The sequence below is a fragment of the Gallus gallus genome, chromosome 3, assembly GCF_016699485.2.
Source record: "Gallus gallus isolate bGalGal1 chromosome 3, bGalGal1.mat.broiler.GRCg7b, whole genome shotgun sequence".
NCBI lineage: Eukaryota > Metazoa > Chordata > Aves > Galliformes > Phasianidae > Gallus > Gallus gallus.
Genome location: NC_052534.1, coordinates 93291819 through 93316124, shown reverse-complemented (window position 1 = coordinate 93316124; position 24306 = coordinate 93291819). Strand labels below are relative to the sequence as shown.

General features: G+C 36.4%; 1 protein-coding gene across 4 annotated transcripts in view; it reads left to right on the top strand.

Moving 5' to 3' along the window:
* The window catches only part of TSSC1 (tumor suppressing subtransferable candidate 1), a 64362-nt gene that overhangs the window by 1147 nt on the left and 38909 nt on the right, over positions 1-24306 (top strand). For 3 of the 4 annotated variants that reach the window (XR_005858090.2, XM_046938921.1, NM_001031088.3), the window contains exons 2-3: positions 8560-8643; positions 14437-14569. Coding sequence is in view for 3 of the 4 variants with exons in the window: in XM_046938921.1 (XP_046794877.1) it covers positions 8560-8643; positions 14437-14569 (217 nt within the window). In the remaining variant the exon portion in view is untranslated. The remainder of the gene's footprint in view (positions 1-8559; positions 8644-14436; positions 14570-24306) is intronic. The other variant, XM_046938922.1, reaches the window with a different exon arrangement.

Below are 24306 nucleotides of genomic sequence, written 5' to 3'. Positions count from 1 at the left end.
GTAATGAAATAAATGCATGCCTACATGCATTTTTTTTTCATTACTAAAATGCTTATGAAAAGTGTTCTGGTGGTGTATGAAGGTTCTGTTTACGAAATTTGGTGCTCTTTCTACTGAATTGCATGCTCTGTAATGCTGGCCACCCAAGTAGATCTGTCTTAGAAAGGAAATCTGTTTGGTTTTCCTCTCATATAAGAGCTGATGTGTAACACTGACTTGCACCATAAATTAAATCTACTGAAGTCTGATAATATGCCACTGTTTTGTGTGTAGCTTGTACTTAAAGATTAAAAAAACTTAAATCTTTTTTTTTCTTTTGTAGAATAGAATATATCCTCTATTTTGGTAAAATTCATAGCTTCTTTCTAGGAGGTCTTATAATGACAAATTTCTCAGAAATATAGGAAATCTAGCCTGTGTGCTGCCTGCTCATGGGCCTGCAGTATTCAGCCTTTCACATCACACATCTCTCTTGGACCTCTTCCCTTCTGCAATGTGTGTAACAGCTCTGATAGGATGGGGAAGCAAAAGTACTAAGATGGTGGTAATCAAAGAGAATTATGCTTAATACAAAGCATTTAGAGAGAGGATGGGGATAAGAAAGATGGTTTGTGACTGCTCCTTTCCAGTGTATGTGTCAGAAGCACTGTGACTTCAGAACTTCTCAGCCTGTTTACAGAATATTTTTGTTGTTGGTTGTCTGGCTTCTTATTTTTTTTATTTTTAGTTACTGATAATCTTTCTTTCAACTCTACGACAAGCTTACTCAAAGCTGAGATTTGAAATGATAAAGCATTTATAGAGAGGGAGGAATCTTCCCACTTCTATTATAATTAATTATACGTCACAAACCCAGGGCATCTAGAAGCTACACTAGAGACTGCAGACTAGCCTATCCTGTGTTTGGCCCCTGGGGTCAATAGCAATCTGGTTTTGGCTACTGCCTGAGAAAATGTGGTTGTTGTAAGTATGTATTTGCTCTGCTTCAATGTAGCAAGGTTTTTAAGTTGAAGAATGTGGAACTAATTCCTTCTGTCTATCAGTGCTACCAGCTAACTCACTTGCAATAAAAATATTTTCACATAATTTCTGGTCAGTTTTAAGTGCTTTTTTTTTTTTTTTTTTTAGTTTAGGTATCAATATAAGTAAGGTAGCTTAGAATAATGTGCAAATACTATTTTTTTTCTAATTTGGTTTTCATGAAATTATGGCCTAATGGAATATCAGTTTGCAGACCCATATCACTCACATTTCAGATGCATGAAAATGTAAATGAAAGATATAAATCCTGAGCCTTTGTACTAGCATGTAAGTACTTGCTGTTTGAAACTACTTTGAAGAACTTTGCTCAAGTAAATTGTTGAATTCCCTTTTGTGCAGGATTAGCTTAATTTTCAACCTATTTCATTTCCCCTCTTTTACCAGATGGCTGCAGACTTTTTCTTGTGTTATTTGCAATGTTCATATCTCCCTCAAAATGTGGTCTGTTTTTTCTTTGTTGTATCTGTGAGCTATGTGAATATTGCATAAACATGAAAAGTATACATCAGTTTTAGGATGTGTGATTCTCTCATGATTTTTTTTTTTTTCCCTGACAATGACCCACCATAGTTGTTCTATGCTCCAACTGTAGTAAAAATGAAAATAACTGCAGAGGAATGGATGATGAGTGAGAAGCCACATGAATTGAGTACTAAGTGATGTGGCTGTGAATCTTTATGATGAATATGAGGCAACAACAGTAGCTGCAGAACATTTCAGTACAGAAGGGTTGTGTGTCTGATAGGAATCTTAGTAAGCTTCCCCAATAACCTGAATTATGAGAGAGTGGTAAACAGGGTCCCACTGGGAAATGATTCTGTGCTGTTCCAGTGACAAAGTGCTGGCACAAGTTGCCCAGAGGCAGGGGAGTTTTTCCTTGGAGATCTTCAGAAGCCACCTGAACATAATGCTGGGCACTGTGCTCTGGATGTCCCTGCTGGAGCAGGGACTGGACCAGGTGAACTTCAAGGCTCCCTTCCCGTCTCAACCATTCTGTGGTCTTGCTATTTTTTTGTTACCGAAATGATCTGCTTCTTATATTTCCAGGTTGCAGTTGACTTACGTTTGCTCTGTAACCTAGAGTACACAGTGTGCTTACTGTTTGTTGAGTAAACTTCATTCTCAGGTATTCCATAATTTCTTTCAGTCTCCTATTGTTTGAGTATTTCAACAGTGACGTTTTAAATAGGTGTATAAGCGTTACTGAGTGCCTGGAAGTACTTTACAGGCCTTACTTTAAGGTTGGCTGGATGTGCTTATAGCCCTGGTTATGAGATGTGTGGTGGTTGCTTTTCAGGACTTTAGTGTGGCACAGTTTCAATGCCAACTGTGATTCTGGTGGAAGAACCTGTATCTTGCTTTGTTGTCCTGTAATAAGCAATCCTTGGTCCATATTGCAATTTTCAGTTAGTTGCTAGTCGTATTTGTACAACCTGCTAAGATCATTGATTTAGGGCTTTTGCCTGTTTGATGGAGTAAGGTGGCTCTTAATTTCCATAAAGCAAAATGAGGCTTTACAATAAGTCTTAAAGCAGTACAAGATACTAACTGGCATGGGTTGGCCACAGGTCTTGTACAGTATGTGTGTATGTTTAAAACTAGTATGTACTGAGAGTAGCTGTAATGATTTACCTTTCTTCTACTAGAAGGCAGGTGTAGATTCATATAAAGAAGGAGGAGGGAGGGACTTTCCAGGGAGTTGCATGCCACTTGTGTAGCACCCAGAGAACCTCTGCATCCTCTCAGGCTTAGCCATGCTGCCGTCATGGGAGGTGCAGAGGCTATGGCTTGTGTTTGCAGTGAGGTTTTCTTCTTCTTGGGAGAACCTTTTCAATCCCTTGTGGGATAGAAGAAAGTTGCCTAAACAGAACTAAGGTAATAATTTGATTATTGCATTAGTGATGTCTTTGGAGAATGTAGTTTCAAAATTGTATTGATTCAAGAAACTAAATGATTATGACTTAATAAAATTCCTACTGTTTTCCTCAGTTTTTTTCTTTCCCAATGTTATTTGCTTCATGAGCGGCGATCGTGTATATTTTAGTCCAGGCTGGAAGGATGTTCTCTCATGATGTTTTTGTATGTGCCTCCCCCTTCATGTCCCTTCTTGAGGGCAGCATTTCTCCTGAGAGGGCATCATATAGAACTCCAGCCAAACATACTATTGGATTCAAAGACTCAATGGAGAGGAGGAGAGGGGGGGGGGGGGGGGGGGGGGGGGAAGGTATGTGACAAAGCTCTAAGTAATCTTCCAAAGATCTTAATGTTTGAATTGGACTAGATAAATGCTACTTCTTTTAAGACCCTTAAGCAATTAGCAGGATCATCATAATATTAGGTATGGTACAGCCTAATGACAGTATGAAGCATAGTTATGTGAGCTTGAAGAACTCTTAAAGATATTTATCTTTTAGCTTTGTTACAAGTGTACAGTGACAGTGTGAAAGTGGGATTTCTAAGGATGATTGTGCTGTGCAAGGTTTTGTGCAAGGGTTGCTTTTGTAGCTGGGAAGGTTTAGAGAACCTGTCAGCCAGTACAATAGGGTCAGTGCACTAAATGTGTTTGTGGTGGGAATTGTTAAGCTATGAACGAGTTTGAGAAAGCAGCTGTCAGAGCACTGAGGGTCACCTGGGCATGTGTGCTGCCAACCTCTTCACTGATGGATTTGCTGCAGCTTTTTGCAGCTGATGGTTGGAGAGTCTCCTGCTGGGATGGGAGAAACAAAGCTGTCCTATCTAGGTAAAGATCAAAGTGTACCTACTTGAAAATGGAAAATAGGCCAGAAGGCAGGCATAATATTTATGCTGTTATCATCCTGGGGCTTTCTTGAGGAGGGAGGGGAAAAAACCTGTTCATTTTTCTTTTTCTCCAGACTGGGACATCAGCAAAGCCAACCCTTTTCTCTCCTGCCCTTGCGAGTAGCTGTATAATATTTCTGGGTTTTGCGCATAAGCAGTTGCTCAAATGACTGCCTTCAAATCTGGGGACTGCAAGCCAAATATGATGTTATGAACATCTTGTTTTGTAATTTCACTGCTTAATAGTACAGACTGATTATATAATTTTCAAATGGCACCTGTAATACAGCCAAAAGAATTTCTGCAGCTCATTTAATGCAAATATTCAAATGTTCAGGGCAGTATTTTTGTTTGCTACTATCAGACCAGTGCAGTGCATCAACTAGAGAAGTATGTGTAGCAGTAGTACTGAGATTACTCAAGCCAAGTTTTTCTTGGCACATTAACACCCTAAATAGTAACAGTCTAATTCAGAAAGTGACTTTGTGGATTTGGTTAGTGAAGAAAGAGGAAGTGAGAAAGTTTTGAGAGAAGTTATGGACTAAGTGCAAATTCAGTGCATTATGGTTCCAAAACAGCCTTCTTTGTCTCTTAGACCAGGCATGTCCAACCTGCAGCCTGGCACAGTCTGTGCTATGGCCATCCTATGCCATCATGGGGGTGGCTCAGCTTTGGGCATGCACCCATTGCTCAGCAACAACCAAACCATCAGTGCACTATTAATGCTGTCTGAGCTCCAACCAGGGCACAGGGAGGGTGTGGTGCAGTGCCAGCTCTAGATATGGCAAATAATTTTATGCATGTTGACACATTGGCTAAGTACAGTCCTGTGAACAGTGGAAAAATATGCAGCCTTCCCTTTTCATAAAGGAATTTTAGAATAGGTTTCAAGATTGCTGAAAAAAAATCATCCATTTTTTGGAATATTTACAACTACATTTTCGTTTGACATACATTCAATTTCAGAATGTATTTTATAGAGTTGCAATCGGATATTCAACTCAAGAATCTGACCTTGTCTCAGTACCAGACTTTTATAAGAGAAATATATCCCTTGCTTCACAGTCATACCTTATTTATGTCATTGGTTTTTGTCAATAAAGACATTTGTGAGCAACTTGTTGAGGATGGAACACAGGAGAAGATTCCTAAGTCTCTTATGAGCACCTTGGGAATTGCAAACAATTCCATCAAAACAGCCTGATGCATGCATTAGTTTCATAAAACAAGGTCAAATATCCCCCTAGTTGTATGTTTTTCTTGCTCTCTTTTTTTACTGCTTTAATTAAAATATTAAAAATTAGAATCAGTTTTGTTACTTAGATTACATAGTAGTTAATGAGGGCTGCTCTGAAAGTATTGCCGCCTGTTTTCTTATGTTGGCCCACGACATCAGAGGCAGATGATGGTGGTATGGCAGTAGAGGTTGAACCTTCCCACCTGTATTCCATTACATTTTGTTACCATGTGACAGATGGTAGTAGAGGGGCAGTCTGACACAATGGTTTCTGACATGGAAGTGTGAATGAAGCAAGAGTGTGCAATTGGATTCCTCCATGCAGAAAACATGGCACCCACTAACATTCATCCGTGGTTGCTGAATGTTTATGGAGACCAAACAGTGGATGCGAGCACAGTGAGGTGGTAGATGATGTTTCAGCGGTGGTGACAGCAACAGTGGGTCACCTCCACTGGTGCAGGTTTTGATGAGCATGGCATGCAGGCTCTTGTTCATTGCTGGTGAAAATGCATAGCTAACAGTGGTGACTATGTTGAATAATTTAGCATATCCATTGGGAAATGCTAAAACTGGATTTCAGATAATGAGTGAAATTAGTAATCTAAGCTTCTGTTTTGTTTTCTGGAAAAAACATAGTTATGCCTACCTTTAAGCATAACTCCTTTCTACCCTCATCCTCTCTTTTTGTCTCTGTCCAAGGTGCTGGTCTTTCTTGCTGCAGGTTTGGTTTTTTTTTTTTCCTTTCTGCTTCAGTAAAGGTATAAATTTTGTACAAAGTTCATTTGTAACCTGCACTTCTGCTACTAAAAGCATAATAGTTCTACTGTCTTGGGGACAAATGATGCATTATGAATGCTTTTTATTATTTTTATTTTTGTATACAGTTTTCTCTCTCCATATGTAATTTTTGGCTCTGTAAAGCACTTCAGGATGCAATAGATGAAAATGCCAGTTGATTGTGTTTGACTAGATTTTGTCTCTGACCCATACTGAACTTCAGTGTGACCATTGCTATAGCCTATTCAATTGTATATCTGAGTTCACTACTTACTTTGGAAAAAAAAAAAAAAGAATTTTAACTGTACTATAGCAGATGCTCTTTTTTATTTTATTTTTTTTTAAGATACCATAGAAATGATGTTTCTAATTTATGCACAAAATAACATACTATGGTATTCTTGTTCAGTATTCCTTACACTGGAGTCTTAAGGTGGTTTTCCTTTGTTCCTCCTCCAAACCCCTCAGCCTCTCACACACTCTCTACCTCAACCTCATTTTTTCTTCAGAATGTTTTTGTTACCTTGAGAGACTGTGTAGGTAGAATAGCCTGTCCTACCCCTAGGTTGTAAAGGACACTTTTTGGGAACCCCTTTGGAGCGCAGTGGTGCTGTCTTGGAACTCCACAACTATTGCTCACATCTCTTGTCATCTGTAGAGACTTCTGTTTTCTGAAAACACGAGGTGGAATTGATAACTATTAGATTGCTTAGGTTTTCTGTTTTGTAATTGTGTATGTGTAACCCCTAACTTTGTGGAACAGATCAGTTGGAGAAGCTACAGAACACTATGCATAGGTGTGAAGGCCACTGGTTTGTTCAGCTTCCTTGACAGATACTATTGAGAAGTCTTTGATGTTTACTTTTCAAAGGCAATATCTCCTTTTGTGTTAGCTGGGTGGGATTTCTGACTGTGTGTTTATAAACTTCCTATAGACTGTTAAAATATTTGGGAAAATTCATCACAGTCAGGTTGTTACAGCGTTGCTTCAATTTTCTAAAACTCTACATGGTTTAAGCCATGCAGGTTTCTTCACAGGGAATTGCTGACTGAAGTTTACAGTGAATATGAAGTTTGAATGTGTAACCAGAAGGTTCTCCATAGCTCACAGTATTTTACTCTTTCATTGTTTGTTCCCCTCCTCCCTCCCCCCCCTAGTCTTAGATGTTCTTTAAAAATAAAGCTAATTACTTTTGTTACTGCATTGTCTAGAAGCATCAGTTAGGTGGGGCTTTGCTGTGCCAGTATGTAATGCCATGCAGCGTGTCAATTTCCTTGCTAAATAAAATTTTAGTATTTTCAGTAGTAGGCTACTTCCAGATCTATATGCTACTTAGTGTTCTGTGGATAACTAGCTTTGTATAAGAGGTTTTTATTGGTTTAGATTAATGGATACTCGTTCTACTCTGCTTTTTGTTTTCTAATTGCGATTGTGAGGAAGGATGCTTTTGTGAAAGATATTGGGCTCTTCTAGACACTGCTCAGCAGTCAAAATGCAGAGACTTTTGATGAAAAAAACATTTTGTTCTTCTAAATGTAACTCAGAGTAGACAAAATTAAACAGATATTTGTTCAGGAAGTACATGACAGTCCATCATAATGCTATTTATTTCAATATTCAGATTTTCCTTACTTGTCAACAACTGATCAGTTTGAACTCTATATTCTGTGGAAGCTGTAGTTCTTTATGACAGGCGAAAAACTGTCTTATTTTGGGCATTTGGTATCTAACCTGATTCATTCCTGAAAGCAAAAAGATTAGATCTACTTGAACAGCTTTAAAAGGGGTGAGAAGCTTTGTTTTTTAATCTTTATTCAAGATATTTGGAGGTGTCTTCTGCTCAACTTGCAGAAACAAAAATAAACTTGTTTGCTTGAAAGAGATACGTAGCCGTTGACTTACTTCTAATGTTATCTTCAAAATAATTGAAAGGAGGTCTGAAATGAGAAGCAGCTCTTTGCTAGAGATCCGCAAATGTAAATTCTGTTTAAGACAAAAGCTTTTCTGCAATCTTTTTGGTGAACTCTTGTTGTTTCTGTCAATTGGAAACATGGTCTAGGCTTGTTGGAAATGAGTGCTGCATAGATTGGAGAGCACAAACAAGTCAGTACAGGTTCATACTGATGTCTGATCTACATTTGAGTATATGTTGAACTGAATTGTGTTCCCTAGTGCTTTTTCTCACTCACATAAATGTTGATCTACTAGCTTACGCTTTTTAAGCTCATTATGTTTTTTTAACCTCTTCTGCTCAATCTTGAGCAGAATATTGTCTAAATCATTATTTTGTCTTGCATATGAACTGTGTATGCCATTTATGGAGTTTGGAGTACTTTTAAGAAAAATGGTTTTGTTCTTATTGTTGCTGCTAGACAAGGGCTTGGACTGTTTTCCCTTATGTAAGGAAAATCTTTGCGTTGCTATTCTAGAACTATATTGTTATTTTAAATTCATACTTTGTGATGTAGAGTTGAAAAAGAAAAGATTTTGCTTTTTAATTTTTGTAAACCTGTGTCTTCCCCATATATTGCAAATGTGAGAAATTGTAGAAAAACGTATTAAGCAAAATAGGCATAAAGGACAAGAAATTATTAAAGTTATAAAATATGATGCTTAACATTGATACATAAGCTTAAAGATTTTTGCTGAAATTAATGGATTGTAATAATTGGGCTTTTCTAATGGCTTTCTCTTTCCCTAGGCACGAGCATTAACACCTCAGACAGCAGAAACAGATGCAATAAGATTTTTGGTTGGAACACAATCTCTTAGATATGATAATCAGGTAACTTGTTTGGTCAAATATCAGTTTTTTTCTTATTTTTTTTAATGCTGTTCAAATATCTTTCTTTCTTCTTCCTGCCCCCTAGCTCTGTTTGAAGTTTAAGTGATGATTAAGTTGTAGATTTACATTAACTGTTTGCAGATATATTGATAAGAAATATAAGTGAGAGTGTATATTTCTGGGAAACTAAACTGTTCTAAATTGTATGACTAAATCGGTTTGGCTTAGTGAAGCAGTTGCTATTTTTTCATTAATTTAAATCTTTAGACTCTCTGGAGCTGTCTTTAAACCTTGGAAGACATATGAAGTAAAACAAAATTCTTTAGTGCTTGATTGTTTTTAATATGACTCCTGGCATATGCATAGCTGTGTATCTGAAGCTACATGAACTGGATTTTTCTCACCTATAATTGTTGGTAAGCAATTGTCTTTACTGATCACGAATTTAGCAACTTAAAAATTTCAGGGACTATCATGGCTTAATTTCTGTTGGGTTGTTTTCTCTGTGGTTAAGAGTACAGAACTTGTAAAATTTTACAGTAATTATATTTTTATGATTAAACTTCAGTACGTGTGTTCATAGTGAAAGAAGATCTTGAGGGCAGAACAGTTAGAAAGCTGCGTTGGATGTAGGCTTCAGGTGGGTGTAGCAGAGGTGCTGCAGAGGTTCTCTGCTGGAAGATACCAGATGCTGCCCCATGCAGTTTGCAGCTGCCTATGCAAGGAGGACACAGTTGAGACCAACAGAATGGTGAAACCTCTGTGAAAACTTTTGGGATGGGAGAAAATACTGGATGGGGAGAGAAGGGAACCAAAAAGAGAAGGAAACAAAATAAACCATAGGGGGCATGCCAAGGTCAAAGGGGGAACAGGCAGTGCTCTGTGGTGGAAGAGTTATCCTCAGCTCCCTGTGGAGAACCTGTTCCTGCATGTGGATGTTCCTGAAGGAACTACGGTCCATGGAGAGCACATGCTGGAGCAGAAAACAAGTGAGAGATGGAGGGTGGCAGAGAAGACTCTATATACTGAGTGTAACCCAGTGCCCCATGCCCTTATGTGCTGCGTAAAGCCTCCAGATTGAAGGATTTAATTCAGAGAATGGGGAGGGAGAAGATGTGATTTTCAGGCTTGTCTTTCTGATTTCTCACAATCCAAATAAGTCACTAAATTTATTTACTGCCAATAAAAATGCAATTTCCCCCCAGTGAACTTCAGTGTGTTTTGCTCACAATAGTAATTGTACATGGTAAGACATTGAGTTTGGTACCAAATGTTAATGCTGGTTAAGACTGAAGGGGGAAAAAAAAAACACTCAAAGGTACGAGGAGTATGGAATATTCAGTTTCTTTACTTTTCAGATAATACTTGTGAGACCAGTAATAAAAGATGTGGCATAACAAACTTAGTTTAGAATAAGATGATCAAAAAAATCATTGTGTATGTTTGTCCTGGATGCTCTTCAGGCATTTGGTTTTAAGGTGCTTTTCTACTGAATAAATATCTAGTTAAAAGTTGAATCTATCTTTTACCTTATGGTTTGACTAATTAAATTCAAGTCCAAAACTGGAGTTAGAGGGTGATTCTTGCTTATTGATTGACATCCAGCAGATCTTCAATAATTTAAACGTCTTGATTTTGGTAAATTTTTTGGCATAGACTACCTATTTTAGAAATATCTCCATATACATGTTTCAGCATCATTGAACATACTTTTTTTTTTTTTTTTCCCAGTGAATAGCATTAATAATAGATATGCATACTTCCTAGGGTATTAATGAATCTTTGGGATTTATTGGCCTTTAGCTGTGCCTCAGGCCACCAGCTCCATCAGCTGGTTGCTAATCCCTGAGAAATGCCTTAGGCCTCAAGTCATTATTGTTTAATTCAGCACTATGTTCTCTAGATTTGCTTAAAAACTTCTCTGGTTACCTGACCTAACTTATGAACTGGCTTACAGCCTTTAGTGCTTGACCAAGTGCTGCATGGTGAGATATTCCTTATGCAGCTCTATCGTGCAGAATGTCTCTTCCCTTCCAGTCCCAAACCAGATGTGTTGCAGGTAAGAGAACAGCAGTTGTGCAGCTGGTGAGGTAATTTCTTCCTTAGTGAGATTTATTTCTGTACAAGTAATTCATAGGAAATCTGGTGGAAATTTTTTTTGTTGTTAATGCTTTCCTTCTAAGGCAAAGGAAAGTATTTTTAAATGTTACATTCTGTCAGTATTTGGGATATTAACAGTGTCAGGTGCTTGGTATTTGATCTGCACAACTTCCTGAAAGTTAAGTAGTTCCTTTTTGACTGGAGATCTGTCACCTACTCCTGTAGAACAACTTTGCTACATACTTTCAGAATGTGAATGGAATTAGGAAACCTGAATGCATACTAATGAAGAAAACCCAACTTGTGGTATTTACTCTTCTATGAGTTTTGGAGATCTTGAATAAGGAGAATAAAAGTATAGGAGAAAGAAAGAAGGAGAACAGCATGTTCTTGATGGAGTATTGTGGAAGTGGAGAGTAAAACTGGCAACATGAAGCGTGTTGCCAAATGGAAGAGAGCTAGAGAAAACTCTCCAGTGAAAGACCACTTGAGGGAAGGGGATTATTGAGGAGAGCAGTCTAGACTGTTGGTCTGTATTACAGTCTTATTTTTTAGTGCTTCAAAGGTGGTGATCTCTGAAAATCTATATCTTCTGTCCAGGTGTCTGTCACCTGATGTAAGCATCTGCTGCTGCTGAGCTGGGGGTTTGGATGCTTACTTTTCTAAAGGAATTCTCGAAACCAAAACAAACATTTCATATTTTTGAATGTAGTTTTTGGTTTTTTTTATACCATATTCACTGTGACTTCTGAGAAATTGTTCATGCGGTTGCATACTCATTCTCTGACAGTATTTTACACAGTCCTTAAAAACTTGGCCTTTTGGAAGCTTGTGTGTTTCATCTGCTGCTCTTAGTTAAATGCATTTACTGTATGCTTTTGGAAACATACACAATAAACATACTTCACCTAATCTTTTTTTGATCTCTCTCGGAACTGAGTTATCTTCAGTCCTGTGTTAGAATCCAACATAATTGTTTTCATGCATGTCATTACATAGGCACAGAGCATGGCAGTGGCCACTCAAACACTTCCCACATCTCCCGCTTTGTACTGTTAGTCTCTGATTTAAGGAAACAAATAATAGAGATTGTGTAATGGAAGAAAAAGAGTAATTTTGTTCTGAATGTGTTTAATTGTCTCCCTGCCTTAGTCACTTCCATAGCAATTAGTGATTTTTCCAGATTTTTTTTTAGTGAAGTCAAATAATTTTTTGCCTTCAGACCTCTACATTTTTTTTTCCCCTGTGTTTGGACTTGTGTGCATTCTGAGGGAGTCTTCAGCATAATTACAGCAGCTAGGTAACTCCTTAGTGTTGCTACTGATGATAAGAGGTATTTTCCACAAAGATTGTGCTCCACATGAACTATGGTAACATATACCATTACTCAGGACATTGCAGTCACGTTGAGAAAGTTCTTTGAGTGATCCTATGCTTACCATCACCGTCATCCTCTTCTGTAGCATCTATATGCTGCACTTATTTATTCAAGTTGAAGCTCATTTCCCTACTACACTGGTAAAAGTTAAAAAGATAGTAATTGAGCAGCTGAAGAACAGCAGCCTGTGCAACTGGAGCTTGTGTTAGGAGTCTTAGCTGAATGTTCTTCTGCTAGTATTTCTCTTCGTGGCAACACACTGGTACCGTATTTGGTACTATTGTATTTTCTGTGAGAATTGTTTTGTCTTTGGTATTTAGCATAGTTACTGCAGAGTTTCCAGGTATCTGTGATGTCAGCCTGAAGCAGAGATGTGACAGCAGAGGAGAAATTGGTCATGTGTGATTTCAAAAGTCTTCAGATGGGGTAAAGAGGTTTCCCACAGTTTGTGTTGAATGACCCTCTTAACCTGACCAGCACAGGCACAGCATATGTGCAATTGGGGTAAATAGAGTTTTGATTTGTGGTTTGCCTCTAGGGACTAAAGTGAAAATGCCAAATGAGACTTCAGTGATTCGAGTGGAAGATTTCCTTCCCTCTCCTTTTTTTTCTTTTTTTTCTTCTGAGATAACTGAGAACAAGAGAATAAAGCAGATCTGTTTGTGTCTTTTATAGAGAAAGTAAACTCTTATTTTAAAATATTTTCACATTTCACATTATTTATCTGTTAGACATCTAATTTAGTAATTTTGAGGGATCTGCTTTTTGTTGGAGATGCAAAAGCCAATTATCATTATTTTGATGTATAAAAATAATAATAGGAATTATTGTTCTTGAGCCTGTTGAAAGTTCTACTTTAGGGTTGTAAATACGTTGCAGTTTATCTCCAAGCTATTGTATTTATGAACAATTTCAGTTGCGAGTTGATTCAGAACATCAAATTACATCTGATGAGAGCAGTGCAGGGGGCTGAGTATATGGTGTCTCATTAAGTTGGTCAATGATTTTAACCATTAAATGAGAAAGAGTTCTCTTCAGAGACAGAAGCACTTGATTTAGGACACAAGGAGTAGGTCGGAAGGGGATATACAGAACACCAAAATAAAGGCCAGCTGTAGATAAGTCCAAGGGGTGTGACTCCAGAGAGTTATGGAAGGCAGGAAGGCGACTTCCTTAAGTTGGACAGGAGAATGGCTATGCAATTGCTGCAGGAGTTGGATGTTGTCCTGATGCCTGGGTAGATTTGTAAGTTCAGGGCAACAAATGAAGTCAAGTTTGAAAGGACAGCATGCTCATCAACTGCAGAACTGCTCACGTGCCCTGGCTGACTTGAGTTAAGAACACTACAGGTGATGAGGTCCTGCATTATATTTGAAGAAGTTGCTGATGACTGCACTCAGCAGTTGAGTGTTTGAAGGAGAGATTAAAAAAAAAAAAAGTAATATGGCCATTTCATAAAATAGCATACAGTATTGCCAATATAGCCTGAGTTGATACCTATCTAGCTGTTTCTTTATTTTACGAAAACTTTCTGTAATATCTCATAGTTAAGACTTCTGCAGTGGTTCAGTAGTTAAGATGGTGTCTTTGTTTCTCTCTTTGTTGTTGACACAACTTTACTAATGAATCTTAAATGAGATTACATAAAAGAAAAAAAGGAGTGAGATATAGATTCATTAAGACATTGTAAATACTTCTTGAAAGAAAACTGTATGGATTCCTAATCTTTCAGTTCAGTATTTTATCTTTGCTTGTAGTCTAAAATGCATTATATTCCAAGTGTTTTAGTAATAGTTTTATATATGGATATATATGTATATAGGATTGCTTGCTTGAAGAGAACTCTCAAAGTTTCCATTGTTTCTGTTTCAAAACAAAGTCCTTTCTCTCTCCCACATTTTTTTTTTCTTCAAAAGATATTTAAATTTGATGGCTTGGATACAGAGTTAGTGCAGACATTTTGACTGAGGATTGTGATGTTATTATTTCTGTTTATTGCTGGAAGAAGTGTTGAATTGCAGTACTAGTGGATTATTACTATTAACTATAATATGAAAAATCACCTTCAAGCTTTAAGCTGCAAAACTGAGAAGAATCAACACTGTATTTCATCAAAACAGAGAGATGGCTTGTTTTTCTAGAAAAGTCTATCTTGCTTGAAATCAATGATATACTAAATTGTTAGTATAACAATTAATTAAAGTAGATATCAGTTATAAAATTCTCATTAAATTGTTCTGTGCAGTCATTGTGTATAATTAAGACCCACAGGAAAACATTTGAAAACCTAATGTTCTCTTTTATTGTATTTGCAGATTCACATCATAGATTTTGATGATGAAAATAACATCATAAACAAAAATGTGCTTCTTCATCAAGTGGGTGAGATCTGGCACATTAGTGCCAGTCCTGCAGATAAAGGTGTACTAGCAACTTGCTACAATAAAAGTAAGTCCTTCCCAACAATTTTAAAGTTGAAGTGTTTTGATATTTTTGAAAGCACAAGGATTAAACGTCTGGCTTTGTGTAAAACCTTAAAAATAGGAGTTATCAGCACAGGTATTTTTTTTCAAAGGTCTGCTGTACCATTAATTATACCTCATCCTTCTTCTGTCCTTAGATCGTCTTAATTACAAGTCTGTTTGCATTCATAGCAGCAAAACCAAAGTATTGCTTACCTGGTTAATGTCAAGCTGGTCAAATGAAATATTCCTGTTATTTTAGGCTTCATTCTTTTTATTGTTTTATATGTTTGACTTTTAAAGTGAAAGCAAATGTCTTTCAAAATTTCTTGCCAGCATCAAGCTCCCTTTAAAATTGCAGATCAAGTCTGCATATAGTGTTATTTGTCACATGTTTAATGTAGATATGCCCACAGAACTATAAATTATCTAAATATCTCATTGGAACCCCAGTAGGAGTGCTCCTTGTGTACCCTTAACACTAAGTGCACAGCTGTTTAGATTAAGGATCCTTGTGCCTTTCCTAGGTAAGGCAGGTGTGAAGATTTTCTTTTCTAAGGCATGGAAAATCCCCGTGCATCATTTGAGGAGGGGGGTCATTTTTCTCTCTGACAAGTAAGAAATCTGTGCTGTCAATTTGGATTAATATTGTTTAGTCTCATATATTCTATTATATGCTACACTGTATTTTCATGAAAGAATACAAGAGTAAGACAGTGAGTTTCAGACTTCATGCATCTGTCAGCTGTAGAGCTGTGAATTACTACTGTTCAACCTTTTGGTAAAAAAAAAAAAAAAAAAAAAAAAAAATCCAGGGCTACTAGATTCTTCTATTTCATCTGGACTGAAATAAAAGTACTATGGCATGAATTTCTTTTGTGAGTCAATTGTGAATCTTTAAAAACAACTATAAAAGTAATGGAGTGGGCATTCTGGCTGAGAGTTCACTGAAATGGTATTGAAGTGGTGTGTTTTTTGTTTTAATTTTATTTTTACTTTTTACCATCTTGTTGACTTCCTGGACATAACTTCTCCATCGATCACTGCCAAGGCAAAGAATATACCATAGTCTTCATCAGAAACTTCTGGTGAAGTTTCCTTTGCAGAAAACCAAATGAAGCTTATATATTATGCTTCTCTAGCCTTCCTGAGCTGTTTTGTTGGTTATGTGATGGGACAGGGGAGATGAGGAAGGAGCATTCTTTGTTTTATTTTGTTTTCTAAGAATACTGTGCTCTGTAGAATATTGTGAAACACCTTACAGAATTTATGCACCTCTTTTTTTTTTTTTTCCCCTGTATAACTGAACAACAAGTTGATGAGAGATTATCAAGTCCAGTACTTCATTTATGTGATGTCCTATTTAATGGAATATTCGGAGTTGAAAGCAACCCACAAAGTTCACTGAGTAATATTAACTACTTTTAATTAATTCAATATGTATCTATTTTTGAAGTCAAATATTGTTTTATCTGGTATGATGACCATATGTAACTTCATATATTCCTTTTTTAAAAAGCAATATTTAAGACTTGTTAGTCTAACATGCCACAAGGGACATTCCTTGCAGCAGTATGCATTTTAATTGCTAAAACCTCTTTAGAAGAGAGCTTATTGAGCGAATATGTCTGCTAAGCACAACACTTTACATTTCTGTGATATTACTAATCTCCATTATTGGACCTATTAATTCGTATGTATGCTTTCTATTCTAGCTTTTTTGTGCTCTGGATTTGATTTGCTTTATCTGGTTTAGAAACATTATGCTTTATCATTTGTACTTGCGTCTTCATTTAGAACCATCAGCCATAAGCAATCTGAAGAAAACGAGATCTGATTCTCAAATGATTATTCATGAATCTAAATAGCAATACATGTAACAGAAAGCACACAGCATGGACTTCTCATAATAAGGAATACTGAGTTTAGCAGACAACTTAATTCAAGTAGTAATGCAACCAGATTAAGCATTCAAAACGTTTAAAACTCTTGTATGTATTTGTTTTTATGTACTGCACTTGTTCTGCTATTTTAAAGAGATGCTGTTTTTCCTTACTGAAGTACCAGGCAAATGACATCTGGTCAAAGGTATTGTGACCATCTCTTGTTGTCTGAGCACTGTACATCAGGCAAATATTGACTGCTGTTGAAACTCAGAAAATGATTTAATGTGATACGTGACTGTTATAATCAGCTGTTTCCTTAATGTTGCTTAAGTAAGTAGTAAAATTTGAAAGGGAGAAGTTGAATCGTATTTTGCAATTCATAGCTTACTGAAATAAGTTAATGAAATAGGGTTAGGTGCTGATGGAAAAATTGAAAGTCCATTGATTATGCTGTATCACTTCAAAAAAAAAAAAGTCTAGTATTTTTAACAAATTCACCTGTCTTTTGTCTGGGAAGAGAGAGATACCTTTCATATAAGAAGTTTTAGGAATGTAAATAAAAGCTGAACTTAAGATTAATACTATGTACCTTCTTTGAGAGAGAGATCTTTGAGACACTGTTAATGTTCCAAAAACATTCTTCAGCTCGTGATACAGAAATGCATCTATTCCTGAATTGCCCGTGTGCTGATGTGTCTTAAAGAGAGTAGTCCAGATGATCAAAACTATAGACAAATTGTCTTTCTAGAGCTAATTTATGAAAGGTACAAAACTTCTCTATATTTTCCCCAGTTTTTAGCTACTTTTTTATCATACCACATTCTTTACACACAGAAAAGTCTTTCTACTGTATGCAGTTATCTCCTCTAATACTAATAAGTGTTTGCACATTTTAACTTAAATTATGTGTCTGTTAATATTTCTGTCTCAAAGTCAAAGGATCTATCTCAAAGTCAGACACTAGCAGTCTTACTGTATATGTTGAAATACAGTTCACTGTTACTAGATTTCCTTTTATTTTGTAGAGTTAAAAAGTCTTGGCATAACAATTTGATCTGCAAAACATTTTGCCAGCTTCTGCTGAGTGGGGAACAATATGAGGGGAAGCTGATGTTCATACTTGGCTAGTAATTATATATTAGAATGGTCAAGAATTAGATGGAAAGATGTAAGCCTTCTGTGTTTGGGATGGGATGGGATGACATGGGACACTAATGTAATGATGCTTGGTTGTTTTAGTGATGGTTGAGAGAGGCCTTAAATTAACATGGATCTTGGTCAAAAGTTGCAAGATCCTATTGTATGGGGAAGTTCTTAATATTTTTGTTTGTTTTCAAGCACTTCAGCTATTGATAAATGTGATGATTGTACAATGTATGCTTCCAGTGCTACAGCATGAGGCTTTTTTCAATCATATAGCTAGAAAACCTTCAAAAGGAGTGATGTTAATGTAGAATCTGATGATGTAACTCTCCATGTGGAATTTACTGAGCTTTATTTTTTTCCTGCTTCATGAATATGTGAAATATTTTTACTTGCCCTTGAGCACTGGTGAAGTAGGCATAAGCAGGTGGGACTTCTAATGTGGATTATTATTATTTGTGCACCTACTAAGGAGCAAAATCTTGTGACAAACTATAATGAGACAGCTATCTCATCCATGTCAGAGAAATTTATTTCCTTGTTAGCCGCTAAATTGATCAGAGGTGATACCAGTTTTCTACTTTTTATCATTTGTCACTTTGCCATTAAAAATTGCTTGTCTTGTTTTCAAATGATAGTGTGAATGTAGCCAAGACTTGGGAACACTGCAGATAAAATGCTAAAACCAGTTTAGTAACAGGTGAAATTCTGTAAATTTAACTTTGAATCTCTGTGACAATAAAGTATGATTTTTCTAAGGTTTTAAACAAGTTTGATGGTGGTGGAAAGTGAGATACCAGTATAGCAAACTGCAAACCTAGTGATTTTCATGCGTTCTTGTATAAGCAAGTGGCAATTTTACCTTGTGTCCCTTCTGTTCTGGACAATTGTTACATTTTGGTGTTTGTTTTTGAAAATGAGTCTGACAGCTGTTTGGTTCTGTGAGCACTAAGAATTATGAAAGCTGTATTTTATCCCAGATTGCCAAAATGGATGAAGAAGGGTATGTGAGTATGTGAAAGAAGCCAGGTATAGGAGGGAAAGCTATGGTCAAACATGGCTGAATATTTTGAGGATGGGGAGAGAAGACATTACAAAATTAATACTTATTTATTAATACGTAGAATATCTAGATAAAGTATGCACTGCTAGTCAGTTTTGTGACATGTTGATGCATCTTTTCACTCTATTGTAGCAAGTCAACTGACTTAAAAATAAGAAACAAGTAGTGGGCTTTTTTCTTGAACAGGGTTTAGATTTCTAATGATAGCTTTAAAATAGGTAAGCATTAAGGGGAGAAATGATTTTAATAGTCTTCTAACTTTAGAAGTTTGTTAAATTTTAATGTGATACAAATTAAGTTTTCTTAAAGATAGTTTGTTGTCTAAGCAAGATACAGCGTGTATAGGGTTTTGGGCTACAGTAATAAAGGTGGCAAAAAGCTGGCATGTTCCATTTGCATTTTGACTGGCTAATGCTGCTTCTCAGGAAAATTTACATGTGCTTATTGTTATGTAATGTTTATTGTTTCTTAAAGTTACCTTGCTCTTAATGTAGAAATTGCATTGCTTTGTTTGCTGTGGCCCAGTAATAAAAAAGAGAATGTGAAATTTAGCAAAAAAAAAAAAAAAAAAGTTAGAACAATTCTAGAATTTTTTTTACATTTTCATTCTTTTTGTTGTTATGATGAGTTCCAATCAATTGCCTGTAAATTTCTAACTTTCTCTAAAGGACTGCAGTAATGACACTTTTAAAAGCATGAATGAGGAAGGTAACAAAGTAATTAAGGAGACAGAAATAGACTTTTAAATATTAGAAAAGAATAATAGTGGGGTGGGATGAGGGTCAGGATTGTGCTCTCCAAATAATGGTATAAGCCAGTAAGTATAGTGATACACAATACAAAATAAATATAAAAATGAAGATAAATTAATCTTACAAGAGCTTGATAGCTATCTGAGAGCTCAATTCATCTTTTAGGAGAAAATAATTCCATATGTAAAATATTATGTAAAGTTTGAAAGAAGTTTTTCAGTATTTGAAAGAGCATTTATAAAGGGTAATTTTTCATTGTGGTGAGCTAAAATGCCAGAAAGGTTGTAGATAGAGGAGACTAACTTGGAAATCTGAACAATGAAAAGCAGACAAAGCCTAGACCCAGTTGAAGTTCAATTTACAGTCTCTTTATTGCTGGAGATAAAGAAAACAGGGAGGAAGGCAGGAAAGCATTTAAATGGGTTTATAGGATCATGCAGAATGTCAGGGATTAGAAGGGACCTTGAAAGATCATACAGTCCAATCGCCCTGCCAGAGCAGGGCCACCTAGATTAGGTCACGCAGGAATGCGTCCAGGTGACTTGCAGCAGTGTTCTGAGGCAGGGAAAGCTACTGTGCATCTAATCTATTTTTTGTATGTAAGTGGATAGTGATGGCCTCAACTAGAGTTGGCAGAGGGAAGTGGGATCTCTGGGTTAAGATGAAACTGAATGATGCACTCTTTATCAGTCCAGTTCATAATATACCGTTGTGGGATGTGCGAAACATTTAGCAGTTCGGTGTTGCAGAGAGAGCTGTCAAAGGATCATAGAGTATCCCAGGTTTCCAGACACTCACAAGGGTCATTGAGTCCAGCTCCTGGCTCTGCACAGGAACACCCTAAATTCAAACCTGATGTCAGAGTGTTGTCCAAACGCTCCTTGAACTCTATATACTTGGGACTGTGATGACTGCTCTGGGGAGCCTGTTTGATACCTGCTGCCCACTGGTGAAGAATCTTTTCCTTACACCCAACCTGACCCTCCCCTGATGCAGCTCCATGCCATTTTGTCGGGTCCTGACACTGTCACTAGAGAGTGTGTGTCAACACTGAAACTTATTTAAGAACAAAACAATGGTTAGCTGCTAGTTTGTGAGGAGCAAAAACTGCTGACAATAACAGTCTTAACATGGAATAAACAGTTTCTGACAGACAGGCAGTTATCTGTTCTTGTTTTTTCTGGTTACGTCAGTATTTCTGATAGTGATTATTTTTGCTGGAAATTATAACTTTTAGTGTAAAAGGAATAGTTTCAGGACATCAAACTTTAGGTTTTAAGGTCGTGTGTATTCCAGTTACTTGAAAAGGGCAGTAGTGTTGCCCTTGTAGGATCACAACAGTGCAACCACAGTACATTGCCAAGTTAATAGAATACGCACTACAGTAATAAATAAAATGTGAATAAAAATGCTTAAAAACAAGCAAATGATTCTCCAAGAAGGTATAAACGCTGAAGCCCAGGGGCCTGAGTTTTTTGAAAAAATTCAAGACTGCAGAGAAGAGTTCTTTCAAATTAGCACATATCAGGTAGGCAAGCCATATGATTGTTCTTTCAATTAATTTGTACTTTGAGAGGTGTACATGCATGCTTACAGAAATGAAAATTTATTGCATACTCTTGCAGATTCTTAGGCAGATGTTAACATGAATAAACATCTATTATGCTGTTCATGTTGGTATATGCCATTGCGTGTGTTCTGACTGCTACTGAGGATGAAACTAGAGATCTCTTTCAAAGGAGGGAGAATGTGACTGCAGTATATCAGTTGAGGAGCTGTTTAAAACAACTATCAGTGAAGATCTCCTTTGTGCCTTCTAAATGCAGAAAACTTGAAATCCATTTTGCGAAAACTATTTTCAGTAAAACGAAAACTATTTCTTTTTTCTTTTTCCTTCTCCTTCCATTATCTTCCTAACAGCAAACAAACCAAATCTTAGTTTAGTTCTGCTTGATTGTTGTTGTTGTTGTTGTTGTTTTGTTTTGTTTTTAAACAAATTGAGTTGTCTTGTCTTGATGACTGGATAACCAAGGAAACTAGCAACCCAGGATGCATGCTGTTGATCCTTCTGCTTTCAGATTTTTCATTTTTACTGAACACCTACTTGGCCACAATGACTAAAAATCTGTGGAATTATGTCTTTTTTTTTAAATGCAATACCGTTTTCCAGAGGGCGAAAAATTTGCGGTTTGCTACGCCCAAACTATACTCTCAATTTTCCACTCCTTCATAACTGATTATTTGCAATTCACCTGAATGTTGTAGTAAGATTGTCAACTTTAGGAAAAGTAAGAATGTAAATTAATCAGTGCATGTGTTCAGTTCTCTGTCTGTGTTTTCCTTCTGTTTTGAAATGTAGATTGTTTAAAGACTGTATCACAAAGCACCATAGTACTTACTTCCTATCCATTTCTGCTTTGGGAGCTAGGGGGAACAGATGAAGAGCTACTTTAGAGATGATTCCTACTTACCTCCAAAATAGGTCAGGAGAAATGGGAACCTAATGTGGTTTTAATGTTTTAAAATTCCATGCATGGCATGGAACCACCTGAAATGATATTGATGGTAGACTACGTGTTTACATTTCCATGGTAGTAATTCTCTTAAGGAAACTTGCAATGAAATGTGTTTTCTGTTTCTGGCTTTAGCTTTTCAGAACCTTGTTATAAATCCATTGGGATAAAGTTTCATGAGTTGAAACAAGAAAATACAAAGTATTTCTCAAGCATAACAATTAAGAGGTTTTTTTTTTAAGTGAGTTTGTTACCACTGCCAGAAAAGTATTCTTTGTGTAATATGAATGATGAAAGAAAGCAACACTCATAAAGTTGGTTTAAACTTTCTCTCAGACTGTTTTGAAATGAAATACTTGAAAAATAATTCTGTATCATCATTGTGCTTGCCTCTGTTAGTCTTAAGAATTACGTTTCTTAATCAAATATATTGATACATACTTGGAAAACTGTTTATTTCCCAATGCAAATGTGTTGGTTTTTTTTTTTTTTGGCTCTTATAATTAGGATTTAACTTCGATTACATGTAGGAACATAGAAAGCCACCAGAGGGCAAAAGAAAGTGCAAATGGAGAAGGCTGTTATCTGAGTTTTTGCACATGCAGGCATGCACATGTGCAAACATTCTCTTTGTTTTTGTTATGCAAACAAGATAGGTGCCACTGTGCAGCAATTATGGAGATTCAGTATAAATAGCGTGTTTTTGTAGATTCAGAGCATACACACATACAAAACTGCTGTTTAATTTTGATTTTAAAAATGAAAATAAAACTTGTACTTAAAATTCATTAATTTCAAACATCGAATCTGCTTTGAGTGTAACATATCACACTTTTCACACCGTAAAACAGTGTGTTAGATTTCCAACAGAGAAATCTCACCAGTAGGGGTAATTGGAAAAATGCTCCTGGTGATGCTCTCAACTGTTTGGTAGTGAAGAGAGCAGCTGACATGGACTTCACTGGTTTCACTGCCCTTCTCTGTAATGAAAATGCTCTGTGTAGGGAGATCTTTGAACGGCACTGTGATAAAGTTAGAGTTGCAATGCAGAGGAGGGCTGGAATGTAGTGAATGTGAATGAATCTCTCAAAGTATTGCCTGGTGCTCTCCATAGCACTACTGGAAAACTGTACAGAAGAAAGCTTCTTGTAATTCGAGGGAATTAATGGATATGCTTGTGTTGTTGTTCTCTGTGCTCTTTTTAGGTTGTACCTACTATTTTTCTAGGAATTCTAGTTATATGACACTTCTAATATTCCCATCTAAGTACTTCCTTTGAGGTGTTAAGTGAAATAGTTAACTATCTGATGGATATGATGGAAAACCAGTATGGAAATATTAGAGTATTACAGGATGGTCACAATATTGAAAAGAATGTTTCTAAAATACAGGAAGTGGATTAACTGCTGCTGAACTATAACTTGCACAGAGAGACAATCTGAGTTATTCTTTGGGACTAGAAGATGTCATTGTATTTCTTTTTTATTTTGAAAGTAGAGCAAGAAGAACTGTTTTCTGGATCCAATCTTCAAATGTTTTTTAGCCCAGTTTTCAAATATTGAACGGATCCAGTGTAGTAACTGGTGAAAAAAAGGCATGTTCTTTCTGCATATCTAGTCAGCACCTTGCTGCAGTAAGTAACATTTGGTGTATAACACGTACTGTGTTGTAGTACATTTAAGCCCTCTTGTCCCACTATCTTGTCAGTAAGTGAAATCTAGAAGCTGGATTTTCCTTTGGTGTGTATCAGACTTCAGAGTTATTCGTGAATTATGCAAGTGAAACCAAGTGTTCTCTGCACGTTCCATCAGTTAAACATTAAGAGATTTTGTAACTTCATTTTTTTCACATTTCATTCTGTGGTCCTTTTCCTACAATGAAAATGTAGTCTGCTTTTGCTGAAGAGATTTGCTTGCTTGGTGGACTCTTAAAAGAATGCAGAAGATCCAATTTTTTTTTTCCCTTCTCCTGCTGACCTAATAAATGTCACAATTCGTGTCATGAGCATCTCGTAATGCTACTCAATAGCTATATTTTCTAATATGTAAAGTAACACATCTAGTTTTAGATTTAACTACCTGATAATATTAAATAATACTGATACATGAGTTTTAGTTTATATTTTAAAATGAAAATTGTTTCTATTTCTATAGAATCTTCTATTCTCTATGGCACTTACATGAAAACTAGTTAAAATACTTAGAAAGTGACTGTAATTCTGTTTCTTTCCTAGTTTTTAGGTTGTATCTTACAACCTTAAGCATTTCTGACTAATTGCCATGAAAGTGAAGAACCATCACAGATATTACTGCTACTGAAATAGCAGACAGCTACAGAGAATAAGGGAACTTGAGGTTAATATCTGT